The sequence below is a fragment of the Semicossyphus pulcher genome, unplaced genomic scaffold (genome assembly GCF_022749685.1).
Source record: "Semicossyphus pulcher isolate SPU_LCO1_2020_fin unplaced genomic scaffold, fSemPul1.0.p SCAF_11, whole genome shotgun sequence".
Lineage (NCBI taxonomy): Eukaryota > Metazoa > Chordata > Actinopteri > Labriformes > Labridae > Semicossyphus > Semicossyphus pulcher.
In genome coordinates, this window is record NW_027211615.1 from 23,013,053 (window position 1) to 23,039,816 (window position 26,764).

The 26,764-nt window shown below is 39.2% G+C and overlaps 2 protein-coding genes across 2 annotated transcripts; both read left to right on the top strand.

Moving 5' to 3' along the window:
* Positions 1-9,219: 9,219 nt before the first annotated feature.
* On the top strand, positions 9,220-12,587 carry LOC138584797 (alpha-1,6-mannosyl-glycoprotein 2-beta-N-acetylglucosaminyltransferase). Its single transcript, XM_069657114.1, has 2 exons — positions 9,220-9,250; positions 9,366-12,587. Exon 2 carries the CDS (start codon positions 9,643-9,645, stop codon positions 10,900-10,902), a length of 1,260 nt encoding a protein of 419 aa, XP_069513215.1. The 5' UTR covers positions 9,220-9,250; positions 9,366-9,642; the 3' UTR covers positions 10,903-12,587.
* Positions 12,588-13,287: 700 nt separating this feature from the next.
* brox (BRO1 domain and CAAX motif containing) lies at positions 13,288-25,789 on the top strand. Its single transcript, XM_069655389.1, has 13 exons — positions 13,288-13,356; positions 13,849-13,968; positions 14,206-14,312; positions 15,712-15,808; positions 16,624-16,719; positions 16,820-16,892; positions 17,219-17,324; positions 19,101-19,190; positions 20,653-20,738; positions 20,906-20,987; positions 22,358-22,508; positions 23,027-23,186; positions 24,463-25,789. Exons 2-13 carry the CDS (start codon positions 13,868-13,870, stop codon positions 24,544-24,546), a joined length of 1,233 nt encoding a protein of 410 aa, XP_069511490.1. The 5' UTR covers positions 13,288-13,356; positions 13,849-13,867; the 3' UTR covers positions 24,547-25,789.
* The last annotated feature ends 975 nt before the right edge of the window (positions 25,790-26,764 follow it).

The window sequence follows — 26,764 nt, forward strand, 5'->3', positions numbered from 1 at the left end:
TGTCTTGCTAGCTCTTCCCAGGTGATTACTGAATGAGGTTCACCTGGTCGTGAATGCTTAAAAGCCCCAGACATGACATCTGAAAGGAAGAGGCTTCTGGAGTGGGGACTGCTGTGGTTCTTCCTCTCAGACTGGGATGTTGTGTTGTTGTGTTCTAGTTGTTTTTGTTAGCATTCAGGCTTCTGGCTTTCCATGAAATAAGGCGTATTGTAAAGTGCAAAAATGGGGCTATATGTTTAAAAATGTTAAAGCCATAACATTCGAATCCTCCGGGGGGCATCGTGTACCATTCAGAGACGTCCCCCATCCTCTCCTGCCCCTCCTCCTCAGCATCGACACTCTCGGCACCCGCTGCCTGTGCCAGCGGCTCGAACTGATACGGCTCTGGACCGCTTTGGTCGTGGCCTACAGGAGACTCTGGAGGAGAAAAATCCTCCGACATTTCTGCCGCAAAAGTGTCTGCGCTGCTTCTTGAGTCGTCACTCATGGCTAAATAACCTAGCTAAACCTGCTAATAAGTATATGTGCTGTTTAGGATGTTTGTTTGTATGTGTGCGTGTGTGGCGCATAAGTGGGCGTGTCTTACCCACTCTCACTACCCTCTCCCGCCACATATGTTGATGACGTTGATGGCATTTTTTGAAATTCCAGAGTAGACGCACTTCAGCCGAAACTCTGCGGTTGAGTTACCCTTTAAGGATTTGGTTGTTTAATTGTCATTTAATAAATCCCATGCACTTAAGGTGTTCACATGGTTATTTTTGGGTCAATTGTTTAATGGTTGTTAGCCCCACAGGGCCGCCTTAGGGTGGGGCATTACAGCATTCATGTTGAGTCTGTCTCTAAATAATGTAATAAAGAGTTCGGTCTAGACCTCTTTCTGGGAAGCGTCTTGAGATAGCTTTAGTTATGGTTTGGCGCTATCTGTGTTTATTTGTGAAGATATTACTAAAATAAATTGAATTGTTTCTTAATAAGAAAAAGAAATTACAAGATAAACCCAACAAGTAAGAATGTTAATCATTATAGAGCCCGAGGATAAAGAAAACAGCCGACTCCACATGCTGTGACTGAGACAATGTGCTTTGATTTGTCTCACTCACACGCGGAGCAACAACATTATATAATCCAAACTTATTTCCGTACTCATATCCTGTTATTTCCTCAGTCTGAAGTTTATTTTCTAAGGCAGCTGAGAAATTACTTTTTCTTAGCAGCAGAGAGAAGCATGCGGTGTTCAGCATTTTTCCTTGTGGAACTTGTATGTTTATCTTTTCTCTTTCAATTTCACTTTTTGATTGTTGAAAGAAAGACACATATGGAGGGTTTTAGCAGCGTGAAGATGGTTTAACACATAGACTTCTATAAGGCAAGTGCTGAGTAGAACTCCACTGACTTTAAACATCAAAGTACAATTAAGTTTTTAGGAGTACAACCCAGCCAGTATAAGACACAGAAGACGTTATGTTGCTGTAAAGTCTTTGAAATAACCCAGAAGATGTCACCATGCAAAACTGGGGTTAGACTTTCATTGTGAAATTTTTATTTTATTTTATTTATTTAACCTTTATTTAACCAGGTAGTCCCATTGAGATTAAGAATCTCCTTTTCAAGCAAAAAACACAAAGTTGCAGACAGAGGCACAAACAGAGACCAATTAAAAAAGAAAAAGTACAAGCAGGCGATTTAAAGACATCGACATCTTATGGAATCTGCCTCTAAGTCTTTCATTTTAGATTTGAAAGCGTTTAGCGAGAGTAGTTCCTTCAGTTTCAAGTCATTCTGCAACAAATTCCACGCTGAGGGTGCAGAATATCCAAAAGCCCTTTTCCCAATTCCTGTCCGGGCATTTGGGACAGAGAGTAAGATGAAGTCCTGAGAACGCAGTAAATATTGTCCAGCACTTTTCTGCGTGATAAAAACACATCAGTAGTGTGGAAGCAGACCAAGAATTGCCTCATATATAAAAGTGTGCCAATGTGTGAGCCTACGGGTCGCCAGAGGAGGCCATCCTACCCAAGAGTGTAATTCACAATGGTGAGTCAGAGCTGTACAGTTGGTAATGAACCTCAGGGATGCATGGTAAGCTGTATCAACCATATGAAGACACTGAGCAGAGGCGTGCATATACAAAAGATCACCATAGTCCAATACAGGCAAAAAAGTAGCAGCAACAACACGCTTTTTTACATTAAAGGAAAACTTGTAATGAAAACAGAAACCCAGTTTTAGTCTCAGCTTTCTCACCAGGTGCAGCACATGTGGTTTAAACTTGAGGGAGTCATCAGTTAAAATACCCAGGTATTTGTACCAGTGAACAACCTCTATCTTAAAATACGGGATACTATACTGTTTTATGGAGCCTGACCGAAATCAAGGACTAAAGGCGAGATATCTTGGATTCTGCTGCTTTGATCTTGACCATTAACCCTCTATGGTGCGCATTATGATGCCAGTTGGGAAAACATTTTGGAATGTTTTTTTGTCATAAAATAGACCAAATAAACATAATCTGAAGAAGTTTTCAAGAAAACATTTTTTGGGGGTACTTTTTGGGGTGTGTTACCTTGAGGCAACACTGTACCATAATGGTAAATAATGAAAAAGAGTTACAATGCATGCCATTTGAATGATTGTTTTCAATTTCATCAGTGTCTGTCAGTCTCCTGTGTATAAAGAAATATAATAAATATAAGCTTGTGCTCTGCAAAAAAGACTCAAAAAGTTCACTGTAATTGTAAACTATAGCCTACAGTGTACAGTAATAGCCTAAACTTTACTTTACTACATCAAATGTATCTAGCTTAAATTGTAGAGATATAAAGAAAAGTATGATGACTGGTATGCTTTTGAACAGTATATATACCTAAATACGCAATACTAAAAGGTCATGGTGAATCCATAATGGTACGGTGTTGCCTCAAGGCAACATTTGCATTTTAACAAGTTTCCATGACTTAATTAGCCTAATATAGTACATTAAACTATTAGAAATTAAGCTTTACTCATCTATTATTGTGAATACATTTTTTTCCAGACTGAAAAAGGCCAGGAAAAGACGTTTACAGACCATTTTTGTGGAGAGAAATGGCTGAGCTGATCCTTGTGAGAAAGTCTGCAAAAAAGGGATTCAGGCTGGCCTCCAGAGAGTCATGTGACAAATTCAAACAGTGCGATTGGTTCCTTATGGTCCTAGCTCTTTTTTAAAGTATTGCATCGCAACTGGGGATTTATTGTGTGAGTGTAAAAGGCCAAGAGGCAACATCGTACCATAGAGGGTTAACCATTTGTATCTGTCTACGAACAATCTGTACAATGAACCCCTGGTGCAAGATATCCACTTTGTTGATTGAAGCACGTATTTGTAGTTTGTTTTGCATCTCTTTGATGTTTCTTTCTCCCTTTTCATCTCTTTTTTTGTCTTTTTGTATTCTCTCCAGTGTTTTTGTAGTCGTTTGCATCTCTTTCAGATGGTTTTGAGATTGTGAGATATCAGTTTAATAAACTTCAGCTGAATCTCAGTATTTTCCCGTAAGAGAAAGAAATGCTGCCACAGCTTTCAGCCCATGCTGCAGCGAAACACAGTCAGAGACGTTCTTCCTGCAAACCCTTGTGGCGTGACCTCTTCTGTTTAAAGAAGACGTTCTTATACTGTTTTAATTAGGAAAACGAACCCTCTCTCCCTCATACCACAGTAAACCAATCACTCTGTGGGAAACACTTTTGATTTTAAACTGCAACTTGTCTGATTGGTGGGTACACACTAGAATTTTTTAGTTTGAGTCATCTGGAAAAGTACAGCGACTCTGTGTGCCTCTCTGACTGGAAGGTGCTGCAACAAACTCACAACAAAAAGCAGAAAATATGATCGAAAGCTTAAATTGTATTTAGATATAAAATAATCATTAAAAATGGTATCAAATGGAAGTGAATCCCATGTGGGTGTCTATCATGAACACAGATTTATGAGCTTCCTTGGAGAGGATTAGTGCTGATGCCATCTATTGATTAGTTCCACATTCTTTTTGTTTAGAGGATGAGGACATAGTGTACTTTTCAGCCGTGCACTTGGCAGACAAACGACAGGATCGCACATTTCAAACATGAAGTACTTCTGTTTATTTATTTTCTGAGCTTACGTTTAAGTATAAATGTCTCCTTTTACTAATGCTGTGGGTTTCTTTTAAATACAGCCGTCTTAAACTTACAAAGAGTGCTATTTTTTGGCGAGCCTTTTAGATTAAACTCTCCGTTATTCAGATTGGAAAAAGCTGTTGTGTGGTAACTATTACACACACACACAGACGGGCCTGCAGGCCTGTTGAAGTGGCATTTTTCAAAGTGTGTAAGCAATGATTTAAAAACGTATTCATGTGATTTACCACGTCCATACAGTTAATGCATGCATGCACAGGAGAATCCCCACATTAGAGAATCACATAAGAAAGTTTAATGATAAAACTGGCTGGGTGACTGCTGCCATCTACCGACCACAATAAGAAACTGCACTGAGTGCATGATTCACACGGTTTGGATGTCTGACTCATGCTCACCACATAAGGAATTTAACTTAAGCCTTTCCAGGTGGTACACAGACTGACTGTGTTATAAAGTCTAGATTGGCTTATATTTAATGAATTCATCACACTGCTTTTATCAATTTCACTGTGGCAAATTCACATCACTCTGCCCAACTTGTGCACATAAGGGCTGACAGTTTCATCCTGCAAGAAAAGGAGCAAACAAAGTAAGTTAGTAATACCTCCAAAGCATGAGACACATTATATTCTGAAGTAAATTCATATTTCAGAGGTATAAAGTCATCATTCAATGCTTTCACTGATTTTTCTTTTGACTTAGTGGAAGGCAAAGAAGATTGGGAAGTGTTTTCCTGCTGAGACTCAGGGGGCGGATGGTGCTACATATTGAGCTTGCAACAAGACATCAGAAACCCCCACGACAACAGGGCAGACTGGTTATAGCGGAATATAATATAGGGAAATTGAGAGAGAAAAAGAAAGCAAAATCTAAATAAAAGTTGTTTTCTATTCAATACGTCTACAAATCTCAATAAAGAGTTATTGGCAGACAGCTTTAGTATTAGGTCAGGTCTCTAGATAAGGCCAAGTCAGTTCTGGCTGATCCTAGTCACCCCCTGCATGGAGCGTTCTCACTGCGTCCGTCTCGCTGCAGATACACTTTACCAAGAAGCAGGCCAGACAGACACAAAACCTGTTTGTCCCTGCTGTCATTAGTCTTTTAAACACGTGTTGTAATATATGTATTTATTATTATTTATCTGTCTTATTGTATTGTCCACTGTTGCTGTGTTTGCTGTTTGTACTGCTGGCTGTGAAACAAATTGCCCCTGGTGGATAATAAAGTAACCTTAACCTTAATATTATGCCTGAGTTGTCCCAGCTAGAAATGTGTTGTTCTAAGAACGTTATGTGTTCTGTTCTGGTAATGTTTTGAGCGGGAAGTTTTTATTTGGTTCCCAGAATGTTCCTTTTAATAGCAGGAGAACTTTCTCTGAAAACATCTTCAGAAAGTTGCAGTGAGAACGTTCAAATCACATTTCAGGAATGTTTTTTAAATCACGTTCTGATAGTTGAGGCCGTACTAACATCCTGAAAAGATCCTCAGAATGTTGCAGTGAGCATGTTCTACCTTTGTTTTTATGTAACTTTGAGCAAATGTTCTATAAAAGGCGTTCTGACATCCCAGGCCTCAATAACATCCTGAAAATATCTTCACACTGTTGCAGTTAAAACGTTTAAGTTTTAACGTCACAAGAACTTTATTTGAAATGATAAACATCCTTAAAACGTTCTTGGAATATTAGATTAAAGCGTTTTCTTTCACACGTAATTAGAACGTGCTGGTAATCTTAGACAATGTTATGGGAACGTTCCCTGCTGGCTGGGATGCTACAGTGTAACAATCAAGTTTGTTTCATTCGTCCAGGAAGCTTCTTCCTGGCAGCAGCCAACCCTTATTATATAAACATGAAAGAACTTTAAACTTATTAAAAATGTCTGAACATTTTACCACTATTAGTCATGTGACACCTTTAAAGTTCTTTTTCAAAAACAGTTCTAGAAGACATGTAAAGCTTTTTAAAATCTTTTCTGGCTTTACTTTCCCACTGAATGTGCCGTAAAGTCTAGTTTTTAAAATCTAAACATTTTTGGGAATTTACCTGAACAGATGTACTGTACATTCATTTTGTTTTTTTAAATAGTCATTTACAGACAGAGACAAAGAAATCTATTGAATGTAGTGAATACTTAGTTACACCTGAAAGGTTAAACTTCAAACATCCGTCTTAAGAGCAAACTTTATAAAACTCAAATAATGGAAAATCCTAAAAATCTACCTCTCTGAAATACCACATTAAACACATTCACAGGCACACGCACACTATATTCAATCATGCAGTGGACAGCCTGCTCTATATTCTGAGCCACAGCTGTCCCTAGACAACAGGGGCCAACTGGGAAGATACAAAAGTAACATAGCATCTCTTTCCCCTTAAATTTATTTTAAATAACCTTTGAAGAATTTAAAGTTGTACGTCAGATCATTTTTCTGACATTATTAGGAAACAATGAATAACAAGTAAACCGGATGCAGCCTCAGTGAGCCTTTAAAGCAAGTCTATATTAAAGATGAATGGATGCTATTGAAATGTAAAAGAGCGACAATATGAGCATCAACATGTGATTTCATTTGTTAAATTCGATCCAAGCACAAAATCACAGAAAAACTTTTCACATACTTAAATGTCCCAGATTGCTTTTAGCCTGGTTTCGCAAATGTTGTGAAGTTGTTTGCCAAAGTGATTCTGGTTATTATTATTTTTCTGTTTTCCCCTCTCAGCTAAAATATTTACTGGTTTGTGGTGAGCACTGTTTACTTAAACTGCTTTTCTGCCGTTCAGCCACAGGGAGGCTTCAGTTTCAGCTTTGACTCGACAAGTTGTAGAATGGCATTGGAAATTGCAGTGATGGTAAAATTGCCAATCTCTATTTGTAGTGTGTATGTTCATATTTTCTCAAATTCAGTTTACCTGTGTTATATATTATGAGTCCTATGACTTTTCCAAACACATTCTATCTACACCTCGGGTGTTGTGTGTCGATGCACGTGTATTCAAAGACCTGTGGTCAGAACTGGAAAATCCTGATCGACTTGATTTGGCATACACTATCACACTGAGGTAGAGACGCTCTTCTCAACTTGATACGTGCTATTCAAATGTAAAATGATGTCAGGCAGTGTGACAGGTTCTCTCACTAGCTGGTCATTCATCCAGTCTGTTTGTGTTATCTGAAGGAAATAGTCAAATGGCCTCAGCAGCAACAGGCCAGAGCTGGCCCTTCAGTCAACATGAGTGGCTTAGGTGAGGAATAACTGGGAGTGTTTATATAATAGTGTATATGTATGTATTTACTATACCAAACCGCACCTTAATTACATAATTTAAGAATGGGGAACAATAGTGTTGCATAAAATAACAATCTTACATAATTAAAACAGTGTGTAAGAAGAGGCTTATTGTCACAATCAAAGATGAGACAAAGAGTTTCATGTCAGGGCCTCATATTTTATTGTAGTTTAGCTGTAAGAAGCTTTTTACAACCCAGTATTTATGGTGTAATGGCATGTTTTATTCAGTAGAAAAGTAAATAAACTCATCTTGTTACACTTCAGGTCACGTGATTCATATTATTGCAATTTTGGATTGTCTGTAAAAGACACAAATCAGTGGAACACCCTGCCTGATGATGTGAGGAGCTGCAGCTCTATCAGCATCTTTACTCAAAACGTCTGTGCTGACCTTGCTTGCTTTCATCTGACAAGCATACACTTATAATGTGCTACTTTGTGTGCAGCTTTGTTCTTTTTTGTGTCGTATGCTTTACTCTGCACTGCTTGTTTTTTGTCTTGTGTTGACCTGCCGAGGGACTACAGATGCCAATTAGCTTAAAGCTATAATCTGGTGCGGTGCATCGAATGGTGACATTTATGTTTTAAACTGTAAATGGTAAATGGTAAATGGACTGTACTTATATAGCGCTTTTCTAGTCTTTGCGACCACTCAAAGCAGCTTTTACACTACATATCACATTCACTTATTCACACACTGATGGCAGAGGCTGCTACGTAAAGTGCCCAACTGTCAATCAGATACCACATTCATACCCCTTGGCTATGCCACCGGGAGCAATTTGGGGTTCAGTGTCTTGCCCAAGGACACTTCGACATGTAGCCTGAGGGAGCTGGGGATCGAACCTCTCATGGTTCGAACTGTACATGGCCCCTTTTTAAAAAAAGAAATAAAAGTATAAGAATTTTGCATTAATGTGATATAGCACTTTAATTTATCGGATTGTATTGCTGTGTGGTTATATTATCCATTACCACTTTCAAATTTGATTTTCTACACAAGTAACTCATGACGTGCACTGATATCATATAGATAAAAAAGTGTATTGATATTGCCTCGTTATAACATCTTGACAAATTTGACATTTTACAAATCATCTCTCCTGATTCTCAAATGAAACACGGATTAACTGCATGTTCAATTGTCCCATTTAATCCTGAAACTATCCTCGTACCTGATACAAGTCCCAGCATCTCTTATGCTATCTCCTTCAGGGGTATCAAGCTTTCCAGTAACTACAAAAGCATTCCAATTTAACCCGCCAAACCTGAACAGGTGGGGTTTTTCCGCCCCTATGTTGTAAGCAGTTCCTGTTGTACTAAATCAAGTCCAGGATATTTCCTTTTTCAAAAAGCTAATCTTGTATGGCCTCAGAACAGTGTAGCAGTGAACCAGAACTGAAAATCCTATTAATAGAATGTAATTGTTACACATCAGAATACTTGTAAAAGTAGACCTAAATGCACTCATGATATTAGGCATATTGTGATAATGTTACTAATTAATTATAAACTTCTGTTGAATACCAAAAGAAACTTGTGATCCGGTGTTATTGCAGTAAAGTGTATTATTTTCGAAACACACTTCCTTTACTTTACTATTGAAATGGTGCCTCATTTTTCCTTCTCGTATTACAAAACTATAGGTAGGACAATGATTCGTTGAGCAAGAGCTGAGTCTCTCCCCCGTTGGCTGGGTTGTACACGTCAGCAGTCAATAAGTTGTACCCAAGATGTATGATAGTCCAATCATCCTCTTCCTGGTATGAGCGTGTTAACACATAACAACTACTCTTGGGTGAGCCAAATTAAGCTAACAGCGGCGAATTCGGTTGTTCTTTTCAGGCCACATTAACACATAACTTGTTAATGCTCATTTACGTCAGTTTGCTTTGTTCTGGTTTTTGCTACAGGTGGCAAAAAACAGGCAGCGGAAGAGAGACAGTTTGGCAAATGACACGGTTTTCAAGTGGAAAGACAGTCACGCGAGAGGAAAAGTAACTGTCAAGAAACGTTTGACATTTTGTTGAAGGCACACGTCACGCGACAACTGGCTGTTCAACATCAAGAACTGGAGTTTCGCCGGACGAGGAAACTTTGTGGCAGAGGAATTTACAATGAAGACGCGCGCGAGAAGGTGAATGAAAGCCTCTGCTGTTGTATTCCAAAGTCTGTTTTCATTTAGAGAAAATGAGGTTTCGGCTGCTCAAAAAGAATGTGGTCGTGCTGTTGGGTGTTTCCATCGTTGTCGTGGCCCTCCTGTTTTTTACACGTTTATTTTTATTTTCCGATAACGATACAAGTGGACCTAATAACTTTGCCCAGGCACGTCAGAGCATGCATCCAGGTGACAAGGTGAAGTTTAATTTTGGGTCGCTGGCCGAAATGACCCAGTCTGTTTACAATGCAAATTATAAGCAGTGTATTTACAATGCGGACAAGTTTCCCGGAGAGCCACAACTGGTGCTGGTTGTGCAGGTCCACAACAGGCCTGAATACCTTAGGCTGCTCATCAAGTCACTGGAGAAAGCTGCTGAGGTCCACAGCTTTCTCATCATTTTTAGCCATGACTATTTTACAGAGGAAATAAACGCCATTGTGCAGGGGATTACTTTCTGCAAAGTCCTGCAAATTTATTTCCCTTTCAGCACTCAGCTGTATCCAAATGAGTTTCCTGGGCAGGATCCACAAGACTGCCCTCGGGACATATCCAAGGACAAAGCTCTCAAAATAAAATGTCTCAATGCAGAACATCCTGACTCGTATGGACACTACAGGGAGGCCTTTATCACTCAAACCAAACACCACTGGTGGTGGAAGTTGCACTTCGTGTGGGAGCGAGTGCAGGCTATGCAGGGATACAACGGCTTTGTCATTTTTCTAGAAGAGGACAACTACATCTTACCTGACTTATTCCATTTTTATAAATCAATGGCAGAGCTCAGGAGTAACCGCTGCCCAGAGTGTGACATGTTGGCTTTAGGTAACCACAATAGCCTCAATGATTTCACCAGACTGTCCACTAAGCTGTCGACAACTGGATGGATGTCCACTAAACACAACATAGGCATGGGCATATCCAAGGAGGTTTACTACAAACTAATGGGCTGTAACAACGAATTCTGCACTTACGATGACTACAACTGGGACTGGACTCTGCAGCACCTCTCTGGAACCTGCGTATCAAAGCCCCTCAAAGTGCTTGTGGCACAGGGCTCCAGGGTTTTACATACTGGCGACTGTGGCCTTCACCAAAAGGAAAACTGTAGGCCAGAATGGGCTTCACAGAGGGTTGAGGAGGGCCTTCAGATAGCCAAGCATGGCCTCTTTCCTCAATCTCTTGTTCTCGACGGCGAAGAAGTAGTGGAGCACAAGGCACATATGAAGAACGGAGGATGGGGAGACGTTCGCGACCATAGTCTATGCAATGATTACGCCAAGCGTCTTTAAACTATAACTTCTCTTTCAGAAATATGGGTAACATGTGTGTGGGTATTTCGCTGATGTGCCATTAAATCACAACTTTTCAGGGTTTCAGAGGCTGCGGTCACTTTGACTGTTGACTTGTTATTTTACCTTCCAGTGAGGTCTTCCAAAAAACACATGGCCAAGTTGAGTACAAGAATGATGCATAAACACGGTTAGACCTCAATTTGTTTTCTAAGTGTTTTGTTTTAAATCACCAAAGCTGCCCAGTTGCCAAAGATCTGTATTTTTTGCTGCAAGCTTTGCCATGCTGTTCAATTCAAAGTCCCAGGGTTTGTTTATGTCTCTTGGGTTTTACAAGCCAAAACATTAGATTAGAATTATAACATAGAATCAGAGTGGGCATACTAACACGATAAATTGCTAATTTATTTGCTAAACGGTTTCATGAGTTAGAATGGTGCACAAGGGTTTTATTACCGTGTTCAACATAGTATGGTGAATAAATGTCTTTCAGTGCTTTTATAAACCTTCGGTTGCAATATGTTTTATGTTTGCTTATTATGTTTTAATGTGCCACAACTAGAAAGCACAGGTAATGCACAGACTTGCAGGTTTAATCAAAATGTGTCCGACAATCTTAAATGTGCAAAGTTGTAGTGTGAACAGATAGCTTCTTCGTAACGTACTGTTTTATGTCAAAATAATTTCAGGCAAAAAGTGGAATTTCTGACGCTGAATGTAACTTAAGTTTCTGACTTTAATAACTAGAGGCCTTTTTTTCATAGTGCGGTTAGAGAACTTATTTGAGTAGTCGCCTACTTCCATTATATTGATCCCTGGTTGTAAGCATGAGAGCTGGCATGTTATTGATTTTTTTCCTTTTGGTTGGGATTTTATATTTGCTTTCTGATAGAGGAAAAGTGACCCTTTGGAGTCTTGTTCAAGAACTTTAGCTCTGCAAACACCAGGGTCATCTGCAATTCTTTATTGCAGCCAAATGACAACTTACAAAGTAGCTTTGAGATTTTATAAAAAGGAAAGATGATTATTTTTTGGCTGAAGTAACTTTGTAAATGTAAAAGCTTAACAAAAGTACCCTTTATTGTTCCTTTGTGCCTAAATGAATTTGAAATATATTTTTAAAGGTGCACTGATACCAATGCTGTTGACAAAGTACTTTTCGGCATCTGTCAGGACTTGTGGTCCTCCTGATATTTTTCGGTAGAGGTCATATCCATGAAATATTAAGGGAAAATGGAATGTGAATGTTAACATTTTTGTTGCTCAGTCAGTTGAAATGATTGCATCACTTTGGCATCTTGCTTGTAACAGGTGAAAGTGGCTAAAGATAATCGGAATGCACCTCGGTGAGCCTCATGGAGATTCCTGATCAAGAAATACAAATGAATGTGATGATGAAATCCGTTATTTTCTGTTGTATGTTCAAACACACAGTACACTCTTACGGCACATGGCAAAGATGGCGTAATACATTACCTGTTAAAATTACTTTCTCTGATGTGTGTGTGTGTGTGTTGTTTGATGATTCTTTGTGAAATGTAGGCTACAGTTGTTGAGAATGAGACCAATTTTTTCTCTTGTTTGTGTTTCTTTCTGACAATCACTTGAATCACACGTCATTGTTCACATATGGCCAGTGTTTGCCAAATTGGGAAAAAATAAAAGGCAGAGCTTTTGTTGTCTAATCATGGCTGAATAAATAACAGTAACACGTTATGTTACAGGTATGCATTTTCACTTTCTCTAGACATTAAATTATTAGTAACTGTAAATTCTTCAGGAGGTTGTAAAATGTATAAACCTTTTCTGACTAATACAATGTTCAGTTGGTACAATGCCAAAAAATTTCTGTAGCAGCCCGGAGGATTAAGGTCTTTAAGCAGCAAGGTAACGGAACATAAAAAAATGTTAAATCTCTCTACAGACAAGGAAAGAGTTGAGATATTTTCAGTCATCCATTATTATAGCATTTTTTCAAGTAAGTTAGTATTAAAGTCATTAACTGATTAACTTAAACAGATCAATCAATATGTCTCTGGAAATTATTTTTTGTTACCTATAACGAGCACCAAATGAGATAGGCCTATTTGCAAGTAAAAACATTCACAAAAAACAATAAAAAATAAATAACAGGACCCCTGAAAGCATCTCCATGATAAATAGTGAGACAAACCATTTATTACAATCATAATATCAGCGACTGAACTGACAGCTGTCAAATACAAATCATGGCATATGATGGCATTGTTAAAAAGACTCTCTCGTCACGAAACTCTGAACGAAGGAGAGGCTGATCTGAGATCTGAGGTATTTTCCGGACATACGTCATACGACTGAAGCTTGTGCTGTCATTGGTCAGCAACTACTGCCTTGTTTATTTCCGGAAGTAAGTCGTTTTCGGTGTCAGACTTTCCATAAGGAAAAACCACAATCTACAGCGTCGAAACGGAACAGGTAAATAGTTATTCATTTTATAAGTTATGTTTCAAGTGCTTGGATCAATGTATTTACACACATCATGGGTCAGTTTTCACATGTCTTCATTAATCATGTTAACGTGTCCAGCTGTAGCCAGTTGTAGCCGTTAGCGGTTGCTCTCCTTAGCTTACGTAACAGACTTTTACCAACAACATATTGACAAATACTTATAACAAACAGCATTATGGACTACAGTTACGTCCAAAAATGAATCGATTTATCAGCAAGGCAACTGACTGTATGGCTAAAGTGTGCATTTTGAGCATGCTGACACGGCAAGCAAGTTGATGCGACGTTAGCAGATGACATATGCTAGCAAAAGCTGCCTAATTATAAAGACATCATTAGAATATAGAATATATGAGCAATTTCGGAGGTCTTAATTCTACTGCGTCCACGATCTGTCAATGAAAGAAATATGTATCATTCATTAACGTCTTGTCATGCTGTATTTTTCCACCTCTTTAGGTGTGTCCTCATCCACAGGATGGCACATTGGTTTCACAGAAACCCACTGAAGGCTACAGCGCCTGTGTCTTTTAATTTTTATGGAGTGGCAGGGAGCCCGGCTGCCAATAAGATATGCAAGTATGTCATATATACAGTTAATGCACAGAAAACAATGTCATTATAATGCACTGTGACTTTGACTTGATCACAGACAAAAATAGTATGTTATTGTCTTGCCTCATTACTCACTACTTTAACAGTTGTTGTTGTTTTTTTTTATCACTGCCAACCCTTTGCTTTTAAGATGTCAATGCATTGTTGGACATAATCACTCTGACTACTACAATAAACAACATATTTTCCTTACGCTTTTAGCGACCTGAGGACAACCAGGGCGAGGCTGCTCGAGATGTTTACTGATGTCACCTGCAACCATGAGATCATGAAAAATGCCACAGATGCATACTTCTCTCTCCTTCAAGGTATGTTTACATTCCACCAACTTTTTTGAAATTTATCTGTTTCCTTTGTGTTTTGTTAGACTTGTAACCTCTTAAAATCTTGTATTGTCCATCTATGGGTCATCCAGTACAAATACTGTTCATTCAATCATTAAAACTAAAATAATTTTATTTTAATTTTTGCGGAGATCCATGTTCTGTCCAATTGCGACATGTATTGGAAGAGAGATTTTAGAAGTGTAGATTTAAGAAATATAGATGTATTGACCTATTCTCATCTCCGACTATGCCCCTCTTTCTTTGGATCTATTATTCTCCTTCCAACCCTGGTACTTAGCATTATGGATGTTAAATGCTTTGCTCATTTCAGACAAAGAATTTATTTAATTTATTTATTGCAACCAAGATTGTGGAAATTATGGCTATTAATCAAATCAGATCATTAACCTTGTGTCTTCTGCTAAATTCTCCCCTTTACTGTCCAAAATTAAATCTGACCGACCTTTAATGATTGAATGATTGGGATGGCGCTAGCCTGATTTTTGTTTTTGTCATCCTTAAAGCTCCTGTGAGGAACTTTTGGTTTGTGTTGTTTTTGGTGCCCCCTGTGGACAAAGCCGTACCTCTTATCGCTTTGCTGATTTTGTCCTGGATATGCTTAAGTGGTGGTTTTTAACACATAATCTGACCCTGCTTTCTTTAACAGTCATATGTATCACTCACTTAAAATGTTTGCCCTGGAGAATGTAAACAAAGGCAGGGTGCAGTTAATCGCTTCGTCTGACACCTACACCCCGCCAGCAGCTTCAGGTGTTAAAAATAACTTATGCATCAAGTATAGCTAGCTTTTCTTTAGATCCATAAAGCTGCACAGTACTTTGATCAATTATATTCGGTATTATGATATTACATAGTTAAAAAACAAAACAAAAATAATTATGCACACTTTACATCTGTAAAGTTAAATCTTCTGCGAGTTTTTCACTGAGAAGTTATGAAACAGACAAATTTATACTGGTGGCCTATATCTGACGTTTTACAGCAAATACACTGAACTGCCTTTGTTTACATTTTACATGTTAAAGATTCACAGTGAGTGATTTGACAGATAATATGACTACGACTTTTTGCACAACTTACACATGTAAGGGACAAGATCTGCAAAGAGAAAAGATGTACGGCTTTCTCTACAGGCTCTCAAAAAATTGACACAAACTGAAAGTTCCACATAATAACTTGAATGAGAATCGTCTGTCACTGCCAAAAATCAGTTATTGAAAACATTTCTCATATTGTTTTTTAGATTACTGAAAATGTGCTTCTCTGTTGCCTTTTTAACATTGCCTGAGTTTTAGTTTTATTTTGCTTTGCACTGAACTAACTGTTACTCTTGTTTAAATATTGGTTTATGATAAAACAGGATTTATGTTATCCTTGGATGGAACCACACAGGAGAACAAGATGAGATTCATCCAGAACTTCAAGTGGACTGACACCTTACAAGGAAACACACCAAGGTAAGAAAAAAACAACTGAATACTTCCGGATAAGGCAAACCAAAAAACTTAGTGGGTATTTTGAGACTAACCTGTCGTGGCTCGATCCGCAAATGCTTTTTTTCCCCTAAGGGAATAATTGCTAGCCAATCAGATTACAATTTTCAACCAATCACATCCGTGCACGCCCATGTGCAGAAACAGCAGTGAGGACAGATGTGTGAGGACAGAACTTCCATGTGGGAAATCTCCCTGAAGCAAATGTAGAGGGCGAGCACACTCCTGTTCATCGATCGTTGCATTCTCCTTTAGTTTAGCGCTGAACAGTTTGAATACCTCCGTATTCTTGTGCGTTTTGCCAAGAATTTTTGAAACTGTTTGGTCAGCCCTTATTTGTAATAGAGCTCCCACCTCGTCGCTCCCCCAGGTTTGTCCTCTACTACTCATCTTGCTGCCTGGCTGTGTGGTTGTCTCCGCAAGAGTCAGTATCCGTTAACAAAACACAATTCACAGTTTTTGCTTCGCTTCCCATATTTGGTCATACTTTACGTCCGATTATCTCCTCACCTCGATCAATCTGGACTGTGCTTCATTTGGAACCTGTCCAAATTAATCTGACTTTCAGAGTAAAGTCCTGACCAAAGCTGTCAGGTCTGAATGTACCCTTAAACTCATTCAGTTTTTAAGGCTTACAGAAGAAACAAGAACTCTGCGATCACATTTGTCCCCATGCAAACCTTCAGCTACAGTGAGCTGTATCTTCTCTTAGCATTATTGAAACTTTCATGCTTATAACAGTGAAAATAACCCACCGATTCTCAATACTCTCTTCTCAGTGCTCAGCAAGATGTAATCTTTGAATTGGTTTCCATGGCCTTCAATGTAGCCTTGTGGCACACAAAGTTTGCCTCGAGACTAGCAGGAAAAGAAAAGTAAGTGTTTTTTGTTTAGTTCTGAAAACACGTATATATTTCTAAATCTCACATTGTTTTGTTTGTATAACAATTATTTATTTGTTTGCCTGTTCTATAGCGTTACGGAGACTGAAGCGAAAGATGTTCACCGGAGCCTTAAAGTTGCTGCTGGTATATTCAAAAACCTCAAGGTGAGCGATACCTACAAACGTCTGTGTTTGCAATTCAACCCCAGTCTCACACTACTGTTTGCTGATGTGTATTATCTCTATGGTACAGATAATTTATTTATGCAGACTCACTCTATGAAAACCACTGGTCTACCACTGGCACACCCTTACAAAGGGATTTTATCAGACTCTTCTCTTTCTTCCCCTGCAGCACACAGTCATCATTCAGATTAGTACACTATCTCAAACACAAAGGAAAGCTTTATTCCTTTATTAAACATTTGTAATAGATAGATAATTAATAGATGAGTTTTAAAACCGCTAATTCCCTTGCATGTTTGCTACAGGAGGTCCACAGCCCTCGTCTTATCACCCCAGCTGAAAAGGGTCGAGATCTGGAACCCAGAGTGATTGATGCATATATCATCCAGTGCCAAGCAGAGGCGCAAGAAGGTAAAGTAGCTCCGGGCTCGAACACTGCACTAACCACCATTAAGTTCTTTTAAATCTCTTTATTTGACTAAAATGCATCTGGAATTGACCTTTCGCTAAGCCCCTGCCTTGAACGGCCACTGTCCAATCCTGCGTTAGCAACTGTAACTAGGCACGGGAGGCCTGTCGAGCTTTCAGATGCCGTAACGGTGTGCATGTGGAATCTGCAAGTCTGACAGCAGATGTCCTCAAAGTTTAGAGGGGGGTGTCATATTTTTAGCTTTTCCTTTGCCAAAATCTCGAGAGGAGAGATGTCGGACATGGATTATAAATTGTGGAAGACCTCAATCGCAGCTTAATCCATCAAAGATCAACAAAATCTCCTTTGTTTGCACCGAGTTAAGGCGGTAACTAACTTGGCTAGGTTAGCATGTTAGCAAACAAAGACAGTTGAATATTAATTAAAACTTCATCCAGATCCAGTGTGTGGATCCAGCCCACGATATGCAAGCAGTATCCTGACGTTTTAAACAAAATGAAAAAGTGTGATCATTTGGTTTTGCTAGCAACGGGCTAAAACATATCAGATAATGAAAGTTATAGGGAGTCATAACTAAACATTAGCTTAAAATAAAACAATATATTGACTTACCCTGCTGTGCAAGAATATTGTTGTTCCTGTATATGATTGTCCTTAACATGAATAGTCAAGACGTGGGGTGCCTGACTCGATTTTTATGTCCTCTTCATTCTCAATGCTTCGCTGACGCATTGTATTGTGGATGTAGCTTTTAAATGTGTCCTGTCGTCCTTTCTGTCAACTTCTCTCTGATTTTTGGGAACTATTTTCCAGAAATTTGCTATTATTTCCCTTAACATCTCTCACTGTTATAGTTAACAACATCAATACTATCTACATGCCGGTGCGAAAGCTTGACAGGCATAGCAACGGTAACCAAGGCTGGGGGCGGGACTTTATGATGCAAATTATGTTTCTACGGATATAAATGGTGGAGCCAGTTGGCGGATGATAGCGGCTCTTGGCTCTCTGACTCGGTCATTCTCCCAGACGAGACATTCTTTGTTTGTCTGTCTTTTTTAAATGTTTTACTCGTGTGTTTGTCGTCACATTGTATTTTGTACAATGACAATCAAGGCAATCTATCTATCCATCTAAATCGGAGGCAAAACGCCCCCTTAAGGTGAAATAAAGTTACCTTTCTGGCTATGAACTAAAATAATATGATCTGAATATTAACAGCTGTGCGACGTAACAAAATATTTCCCCCAAACTGCCTCTAAAATTGGTTTGGTTTCATTTTGAATTTTAATTTATATTGACATCTGACAATGCAAAGGATTACTGATCAGGACTTTACTCTTAAAAAGCATTTTTTTTCTGACCAGTTGAGAGTAAATTGACAGCATCTACTGTCCAAACCTGGATCACCACCAAATTGTATTAACTTCTATATTTTATTCCTATTGTAAGAGCCAAATTTGGGGTTTCTGATGCAATCATTTAATTGTGTTTTTTGTTTTTTACAAGTCTTTTTTGACCGCTGAAGCGTTAAGATTTGTTTTTGTTGCTGTGCATTGGAAATGGACTATATTAACCTGGATTTATGGACAAATCAATAAATGAAAGGTTTTTATCCGGTCTGGCTGCCGATCATCGTGTAACGCTGACTGCAAACAACGGCGAAGTGCGTCAGCCAGGACACTCCTGGATCGACACTGAGATGGTAGACTGAGCTCCTTTAACACTTTTATCTCTCTGTTTGTGTTTTTTTACAGTGACAATTGCGAGAGCTATTGAACTGAAGCATAACGCCACACTCATCGCAGCACTTTCATTCGAGACTGCAAACTTCTATCAAAAAGCTGGTTGGTATTTTGGAACCCCTTCCTTTTGAAAAGAAAAATTACAGCGCTCATAACATTTGTTTTTCCTTTCTATATGTTCTATGTTAGTTGTGTGTAAACTATAATGTTATACTCAAAGCTGTTGTGGGACTACATTCAAACCTCAAAATGATTCACAACATTCAATAAGAACACACAATAGCAATATTCTTATTAGTAGTGTAATTTCACCATTTCCACTTTCAGCCATAGAAAGTCACTTTGTTTTGCTTCAGTCCCCCCAACACACCTGCACCTCTGCTCTCTGCCAAGCTGCTGGCCCCGCCCCCTCTTTCTGTCTGTCTCTCTGTCTGCTGTGTTGACTGTCTTCATCAGCAGTCTGTTTAATAAAGTCATAAAAATTAAATATTTTCTCTCGCGATTCAGTTCTCACGGCACGTGAGCCGCGTGTCATCCACTCTGTCCACACACAATCATGTGCAGTTCTATTACGAAATGTAAACAATCACGTGCCTCTATCAGCTGTGCGCTCAATATCAAACTTTCAGCTCCCTGGCGATGTCCCTCCCACCAGCTGGCACAATACTGTAGTAAAACTAGGAGGTATTGTGTATCTAACTCTGTTTGTCCCTACTCATAAGTACATTGATTGTCGCAGTTTATAAAGCTTATAAAAAGGCGCAGATGTCATTCAGTAGTGATCGATCGTTTTTTGTTTTTTTAACTACGTCATTAATAACATCCCTCGTGCACACGCGGCTCGCGTGCCGTGAGAACTGATTTGCGAGAGAAAATATTTAACTTCTGTGACTTAATTAAACAGACTGCTGATGAAGACAGTCAACACAGCAGACAGAGAGACAGACAGAAAGAGGGGGCGTGGCCAGCAGCTGTGCAGAGAGCAGAGGGGCAGGTGTTGCACTGAAGCAAAGCAAAGTGATCAGATTAAAGTAGATTGTGAATTAAAACTGAAAAAGGTGAAGAAGAGAGTACAATAAAAGTGTGGAAGTAAGAAATAAGCATCTAGAAAGAGAGTAATCCAGACTGAGTAAGTCTACATGTGATGTGCTTCTCACAGAAATCATTGATATATGCAATTAATTGCGATGAATTCATTTCAGCAATACTTTTGATATGATGTGCGCATACACACATACCTGGGTGGTACAACAACATCCTCTACCCCTGCTGCTGAAAACAATCCTAGAGGAAACACGAATTGAATTGTCAACCACAGCACTTTAGCAGTCCTTTGTATGCAGACAAGGTATGCACATTATATCGGGGTAGCTGCAACTCTGACCTCCCAACAGCATGTCCGACCTGAACAGCTGATCTGTGGAATACAATGCACAGAAGAAAGCAAAGAGAAAGCACTGTCTGACTGCACTTGGACTGGGATGGATTATTTTTTTCTATGGTAATAATAGGAACCACAGCAATTTTATAAGAGTGTGTGACTGTCCAGTATTTCTGTCTGCAGACCACACACTGAACACCTTGGATCCCGAGTGCAGTAGCAAATGGAAGAAGTATCTTCAGCTGAAGCAGCACTTTTACATGGCTTATGTAAGTGTATGCATTTACTGCATCAGTACTCTTATTTATGAAAAGGAATCTCTCTAAACATATGTTCTTTGCAACAAAGTTTTTTTTTTTTACAAAGATAGATGACTAATGAGAACTTTGGCGCCTGATTCTACTTATTAAATGATTCTTTTTTTTTTCATTTGCAGTCATACTGCTATCATGGACAGACACTGCTGGCGAGTGACAAGTGTGGAGAAGCTATACGGTCTCTTCAAGAGGCCGAAAAGTGTATGTATATCCACTTCTTGGAGTTACCACTTTTTTCATTTGTTGTTGCATGCTTTGTCCCCTGACGTATGGACTGCGGCTCAGGTAAAATAGAAATGGTTTGGTTTTAAAGTTGGAAGGAAACAGGAAGAGCACAAAGGCCACCTGATCTGTCAGCCTTAGATGAGGGACTGCATTATTGGACAGACACCTATAATTAGGATAATTCCAATGAATGTGAATATGTGACATGAAACTGTTACAATTATTATGATCAGTATTTTATCATTCCTGCTGTTCTTGCTAATATTACACATTTTTGACTGACCTCTGGGGTCAGCCCTACACACGGGTCTGTATGTGACTGACTGACTGAGTGAGTCATGGTACTTTCAGAGCCGTAGAGGGAGAGAGTCGCGACATCGCAATGGCGGATCATGGAGCATATTGGACCTCCACTGACGCGACTCTCTGTCTATACGGCTCTGGATACTTTGTTGGAAGTAGTGCTCCTCCGCTGTCCTCACCTACGTCTGCAGCGTGCACCTGCTTTCAAACACGTTGTCATCGGCCTCATAAGGACAGTCCTTGTAACACATTGCCCACAAAAGTGCTGATGCGGTCAGCCACATACTAGGTTTTCACCTAGTCTTGTTACCATTATCATTGGCGTTGTAGCCATAAGTCTGTATTATCTGTTGCTGTTTGTTTGTTTCTGTCCATCTCTCTCTTTCTGCATCTCCCTCTATCCCACGTTCTCTCCCCGTCCAGTCAGCTGCCTTCTCACGACGAGCCTGGTTCTGCTCAAGGTTCCTGCCTGTTAAAAGGCAGTTTTCCTTCCTTGCCTCTCATGGTGGATTAATGTTCGGTCTGAGATAACTTTGGATCTGATTTGGCGCTATACAAATAATAATAGATTCACTGAATTGATTGATCCATCAAAGACTTTTACCCAGAGCCAATTTATTTCATAATTCTAAGATAATATCTGTAATTTCCTGTTTTTGCAAGCACAATGAATCAGAATTACCAGCTCTGACTCCAAATCCCAGCAACTAGCCACAAAGTCCACGTCCAAAAAGCATCGCCAGGAAATTCGCTGACCAACTGCCTCTCCTGGACAGTGGGAATAACATAGCATAGTTGAAACAAATAATAGAGGTCCTCGCATATAAATGAATGCATGTTTTGAACTGTGTGTTTTATTTGCTTTAGAAAAATGTATGCTCCAGATACAGTGTGGTAGTCTGTATAGTTGCATTAATGAATTAAGATTCATCCATGAGGGAGAAGTTTACCTTTAGGGCTTTATATCATTTTGAATGTGGTCACTTTTCCTACCTTACAGACTGGATTTATTTTCGTGTTAACATAAAGACTTCAATGTTTAGGTTACTCCCGTGCTGAAGCGCTTTGCAAAGAGTATCGTCAGACGAAAGGCCCGGGCACCACAGCGAAACCATCGGAGCAGCTGTTCTTTCTCAAACTGGGCGGCCTCATTAAGAACACTCTGGAGAAGTGCCAGAGAGAAAATGGCTTCATGTGAGTCACTTTGGGGCAGAGACATGCTCACATACAGAATATGTGTTTTCCAATATTAGACTTTGCCGCCTTATATTAAGAGATGTACTTGATTATTTTCTTGCTGATTTGAAACTTATTGTTTACACCCAAACAGCTGATCTGCTCATCATATTGTCTGATTAGCGGAAGCTTATTATCACTGTCTTGTTGTCAACACCTCTGATTTCTACCGTAGCTGTGTGCATCTGTCACTGCTGTCAGTCCTGCCTAACTGTTATTCACATTAACAATAATGTGTTGAACAAATATTCTCTAATTCTCTAAGTCTTCTCAGAAATGCTTTGCAGTAGATCAACAGTCTAATTTGGCTTAATTTAAAGTTGTGTGGATTATTTTAAATACTGAATCATTAAGATAAAATGTCCTAATGTCTAAATAGTGCACAAGTTCTAAAACATTGCACTAAACGGCAGAATGACCCCATTATCAAAGCTTAAACATTTACTCTAGTCTAAACTTTTGACATATGTCTTTAGATACTTCCACAAGGTCCCAGCAGAGGCACCCCAGCTGGAGTTGAAGGCCAGCTATGGCCTGGCTGAGCCAATCCTCTTTGAGCTGCCACCCCTCAGTGAGCAGTGCACTGCTGAAACCTATGCAACCTTTGACCTGACAAAGGGAGCCAAGAACGACAAGGTACGTTTTATTTCAACTCATGCCTCTTCCCATTTTTTAACCTCCTCGAGTCCTTTCCTCGACTCCTCTCCTCGCGTCTCAGTCCCTCCCACCAGAGATATGCGCAGAGGAGGCGAGGAAGAGACACGAGGAGTTGAGGCGACAGACATTTAACAACATGAGACGTCCCTGCTTCAGAGCCGTCATTTAAAAGCGACGTCGATTAAATATGATGTGTGGCACAGCTGCATCATCTGTCTGTGCTTTGTTACAGCCTACTGCTGTGTTTTGTTATGATCTCTGTCAGCAGAACCCTGTTTATGACAAGCTACTCACAACGTGGCATAATGTGACAAGAGTGTACGGATGTCATACATGTTTCTTTTTTTTATTTAACACACACTCACACACGCAACTAAAAGGTATATATATAAATATCCTCAAACATGTGTCACTGACGATCTGCCCACAGATATTAATACAATGTCCAGTGTCTAAAAACGCACGCATGGAGAATACAGCCGTGTGATCGAGCAGCAACAATAAGTAAATAAACATTTACTGCCGACCTTTCTTTGAAGGTCAGCACACAGAACTTGTCCGATCCTGACGGCGGCGTCGTTTCTGCTCAAAAACAGTCAACACGTTACAACAACAACAGGCTGTTTAAACTACAACCGTCCTTATAATGTAGGAGACGGTTTGTCTGTTGGGTTTGATGAAGAAATAGCAACATGTGGACATGCTGTGGGTTAGTCTGGTGTGCAATCTCTTACATGTGAGACACGCCATGGAGATATACCTGCTCAGACAGAACAAGTGTCCCTGGAGCAGAGATGTGCAACAAAGCTTTGTTTTTGTTTTTAAATTGTTTAACTGCTTGTTTATTATATATATTAAAAAGAGTTAATGGTTTACTTGTTGGAATGCACATCCCTACAACTTGTGAATACAAAAGTAACACTTACATTTGTGTAGTCCTGCTCCCGCCGTGGTTTTGTATATTCCTGCTGTTTCACGCCTCTTTATACGCCACGGGTGCTGAAAAGACTTCCGCAAAGGATACACCGGTGTGTCCTCGCTCATAGCTCCTCTCTCGATCCTCTCTCCTCGAGATGCATTTTATGAATTAAGACATCCTTTAAGATGACGTGCTGAGATCAATTTCCGCGAGGAGGCACAAAACAGAGAAATGAGAAAGGCCATGAACTCTTGATTCCAAAGAACACTTGACTAACAATTTTTTTTTCTGAGAGTGTGTTGTTTCATGCTTGTGTTGTTGTTCATCTGTCTGTAGGCCAAACCCAAGGAGGAGGAGGTAAAACCAGTGAAGGAGCCCGATTTGAAGCCTCAGAAGGACACAGGCTGCGTCGTCTCCTAAACTTCCCACTGATTCCTTTTTCAGCCTTATGCCTCAGCACCATCTATTGTAATGATGGCATCCATATTTTGCTCCATAGGATTTTTTCTTTAGTAATATTAATCCATGCTGTTCAACATTTACGCTCAAACAGTTATCCTTCATCTAAGCCAAAACAAGTCGCATCCTCTCGGCTGCTTTTCAGAAAGAAAACATAATGGTGGAAGCTTCTCCTGGGTTGTTGTGAACAATTACATGTCAGCCAAAATGATTACTTTAAATGAGGCCGTTTTATTTTGAAAGATAAATAAACTTCATGGAGAGTAGTTCTATTAATGCAACTGGCTGCAGTGTAAAGAGGTGTCTGGTTTTAGACCTCTCTGACACATGAGTGCTCTGCTCTGATTAGAGGTGACTAATATAATGGAAACTGTTCTTTTAAACATTCTGTAGTCGTCAAATCTGCAATGATGAAAGACCAATTTGATGTTGGCTTTTTGCCACGTCATAGAACATGATGCAAGGAAATTGATTTTTCACAATCAGCCTTATACCGGAATACTTTCAGACGATTTGTGTAGAACTTGCTTACAACACAAGTCTGGTCAAGTTAAACCTAAGACTATACTAAGACTGCATGTTCTATCGCTGGTGCATTTGGTTTGTTTTAACTGTAGCAGTTTACAATCAACATTTGATATATATCACATGATGTATGTATTGTAGTTCTTTTTGTACATTACACAATTAAGCTGGGTTTTTTTTCCAATTATACTCTACATTTAAAAACAACTTTATTAGTAGGTAAGGCTGAATCATTCTTTATCATTCTTAGGGATTCTTTGATATATCCCTGATAGTAGTAGTTCTTAATTTATTTTTATTGTTTTGTCATGATATTGTAGTTGAAAACTAAACATACAATGATGGTATACAATTCTTTGTAACTCAAGTCACATGTATTTGGTAATGTTAATTTTCAGTTCTATGCTTCAGTGGAAACACCCACTGATGCGTACCGTAGAAGGTCTGCTGGAGATAGTATTGTTGTCGATACATAATGTATGTACTGTACATGAATTAAGTGTTGTCCCCTTCCTTAAAGACAGTTATTGGGGAACAGGCATAATCAGATTCTGGGTTTTGGAAGTGAACATTGATGTCTAAAATGAATTGTTTTGCTGCCGAAGAAATGCTCCACCCGCTATACAGATGTTGTTCATATTGTCCCACACTATACAAAATAAAGTAAGGTATAGCACAACTATCAGTCGCCGTCAATTACAAGAGTTATACTTAAAGGTAAGTTGAACTGGTCATAGTTAGTCTTAATAACCCCGTGGTAAAGTTGTATAATGTCCTCTGGGGCTCAGCTGTACCTAAGCTTGGAGACTGACAGCCTGTGCTTTAAAGATGTGCAACATGTTCTGACTCCATTTTTACGACGGAGTATTGGGACCACATTAAAAGAAAAATAACGAGGAAAAAAAAGACCTAATATTACGAGTAAAATCGTTATTTTATTCGAATAAATTCGTAATTTTAGACTATTGTTTGCCTAAGTATTATAAATATCAGAAGAGAAGCCAGCCGCCTTCACTAAAATGAGGAACGTGTGAAGTATAATTTCACAGTGAACATCCTGTGAGGTTATACTTGTAAGTGATTGCGCAGGAGGCTTAACATTATTGCGCACACCGCACACCCGGTATGGCATAACATACATGTACCTCGCGAGAACATGCGAGATCTCCTACCTAGTAATGCGCAAGCACATTTCACAGGTATACATCGCTACATTCGTATAGGTTTCATAAATACGAAATACTTAATCTTTCGGAACATCAGCATCTCTTTGTCATAACTATCAGGACTCTAAAAAGTGATTTTATTTGAAAATAACTCGTGATTTTAATCATTTTAGCGCAGGCGACTGGCTGCTCTTCTGATATTACCATTCATAATTAGATAATAAATTCAAACCTCCACAACAATCCGATTTTGAAGACCACATAGCACTTTTCTGACCTGCCACACACAGCAAGTTTAATTCACATTACACGCATATGTAGTGTAAACACTGGAGGGTTGAAACCAGCGAGAGTTACCAGGGAGTTAACACAATATTGACTTCTGAATAGCTTTATTTTTTATCTTTTACTTTGTATTTTATTCCATTTTTATTTATGTCACTTACTCACCGCTATGATTTGTTTTGTTTACTCTTTTTATAATTGGG

Bases quoted from the DNA above. Each gene is read 5' to 3' on its own strand.
- LOC138584797 (XM_069657114.1), top strand. From the start codon at position 9,643: ATGAGGTTTCGGCTGCTCAAAAAGAATGTGGTCGTGCTGTTGGGTGTT.
- brox (XM_069655389.1), top strand. From the start codon at position 13,868: ATGGCACATTGGTTTCACAGAAACCCACTGAAGGCTACAGCGCCTGTG. The intron at 13,969-14,205 runs GTATGTCATATA...TTACGCTTTTAG, and splicing joins GCTGCCAATAAGATATGCAA to CGACCTGAGGACAACCAGGG. The intron at 20,988-22,357 runs GTATGTATATCC...TTCAATGTTTAG, and splicing joins TCTTCAAGAGGCCGAAAAGT to GTTACTCCCGTGCTGAAGCG.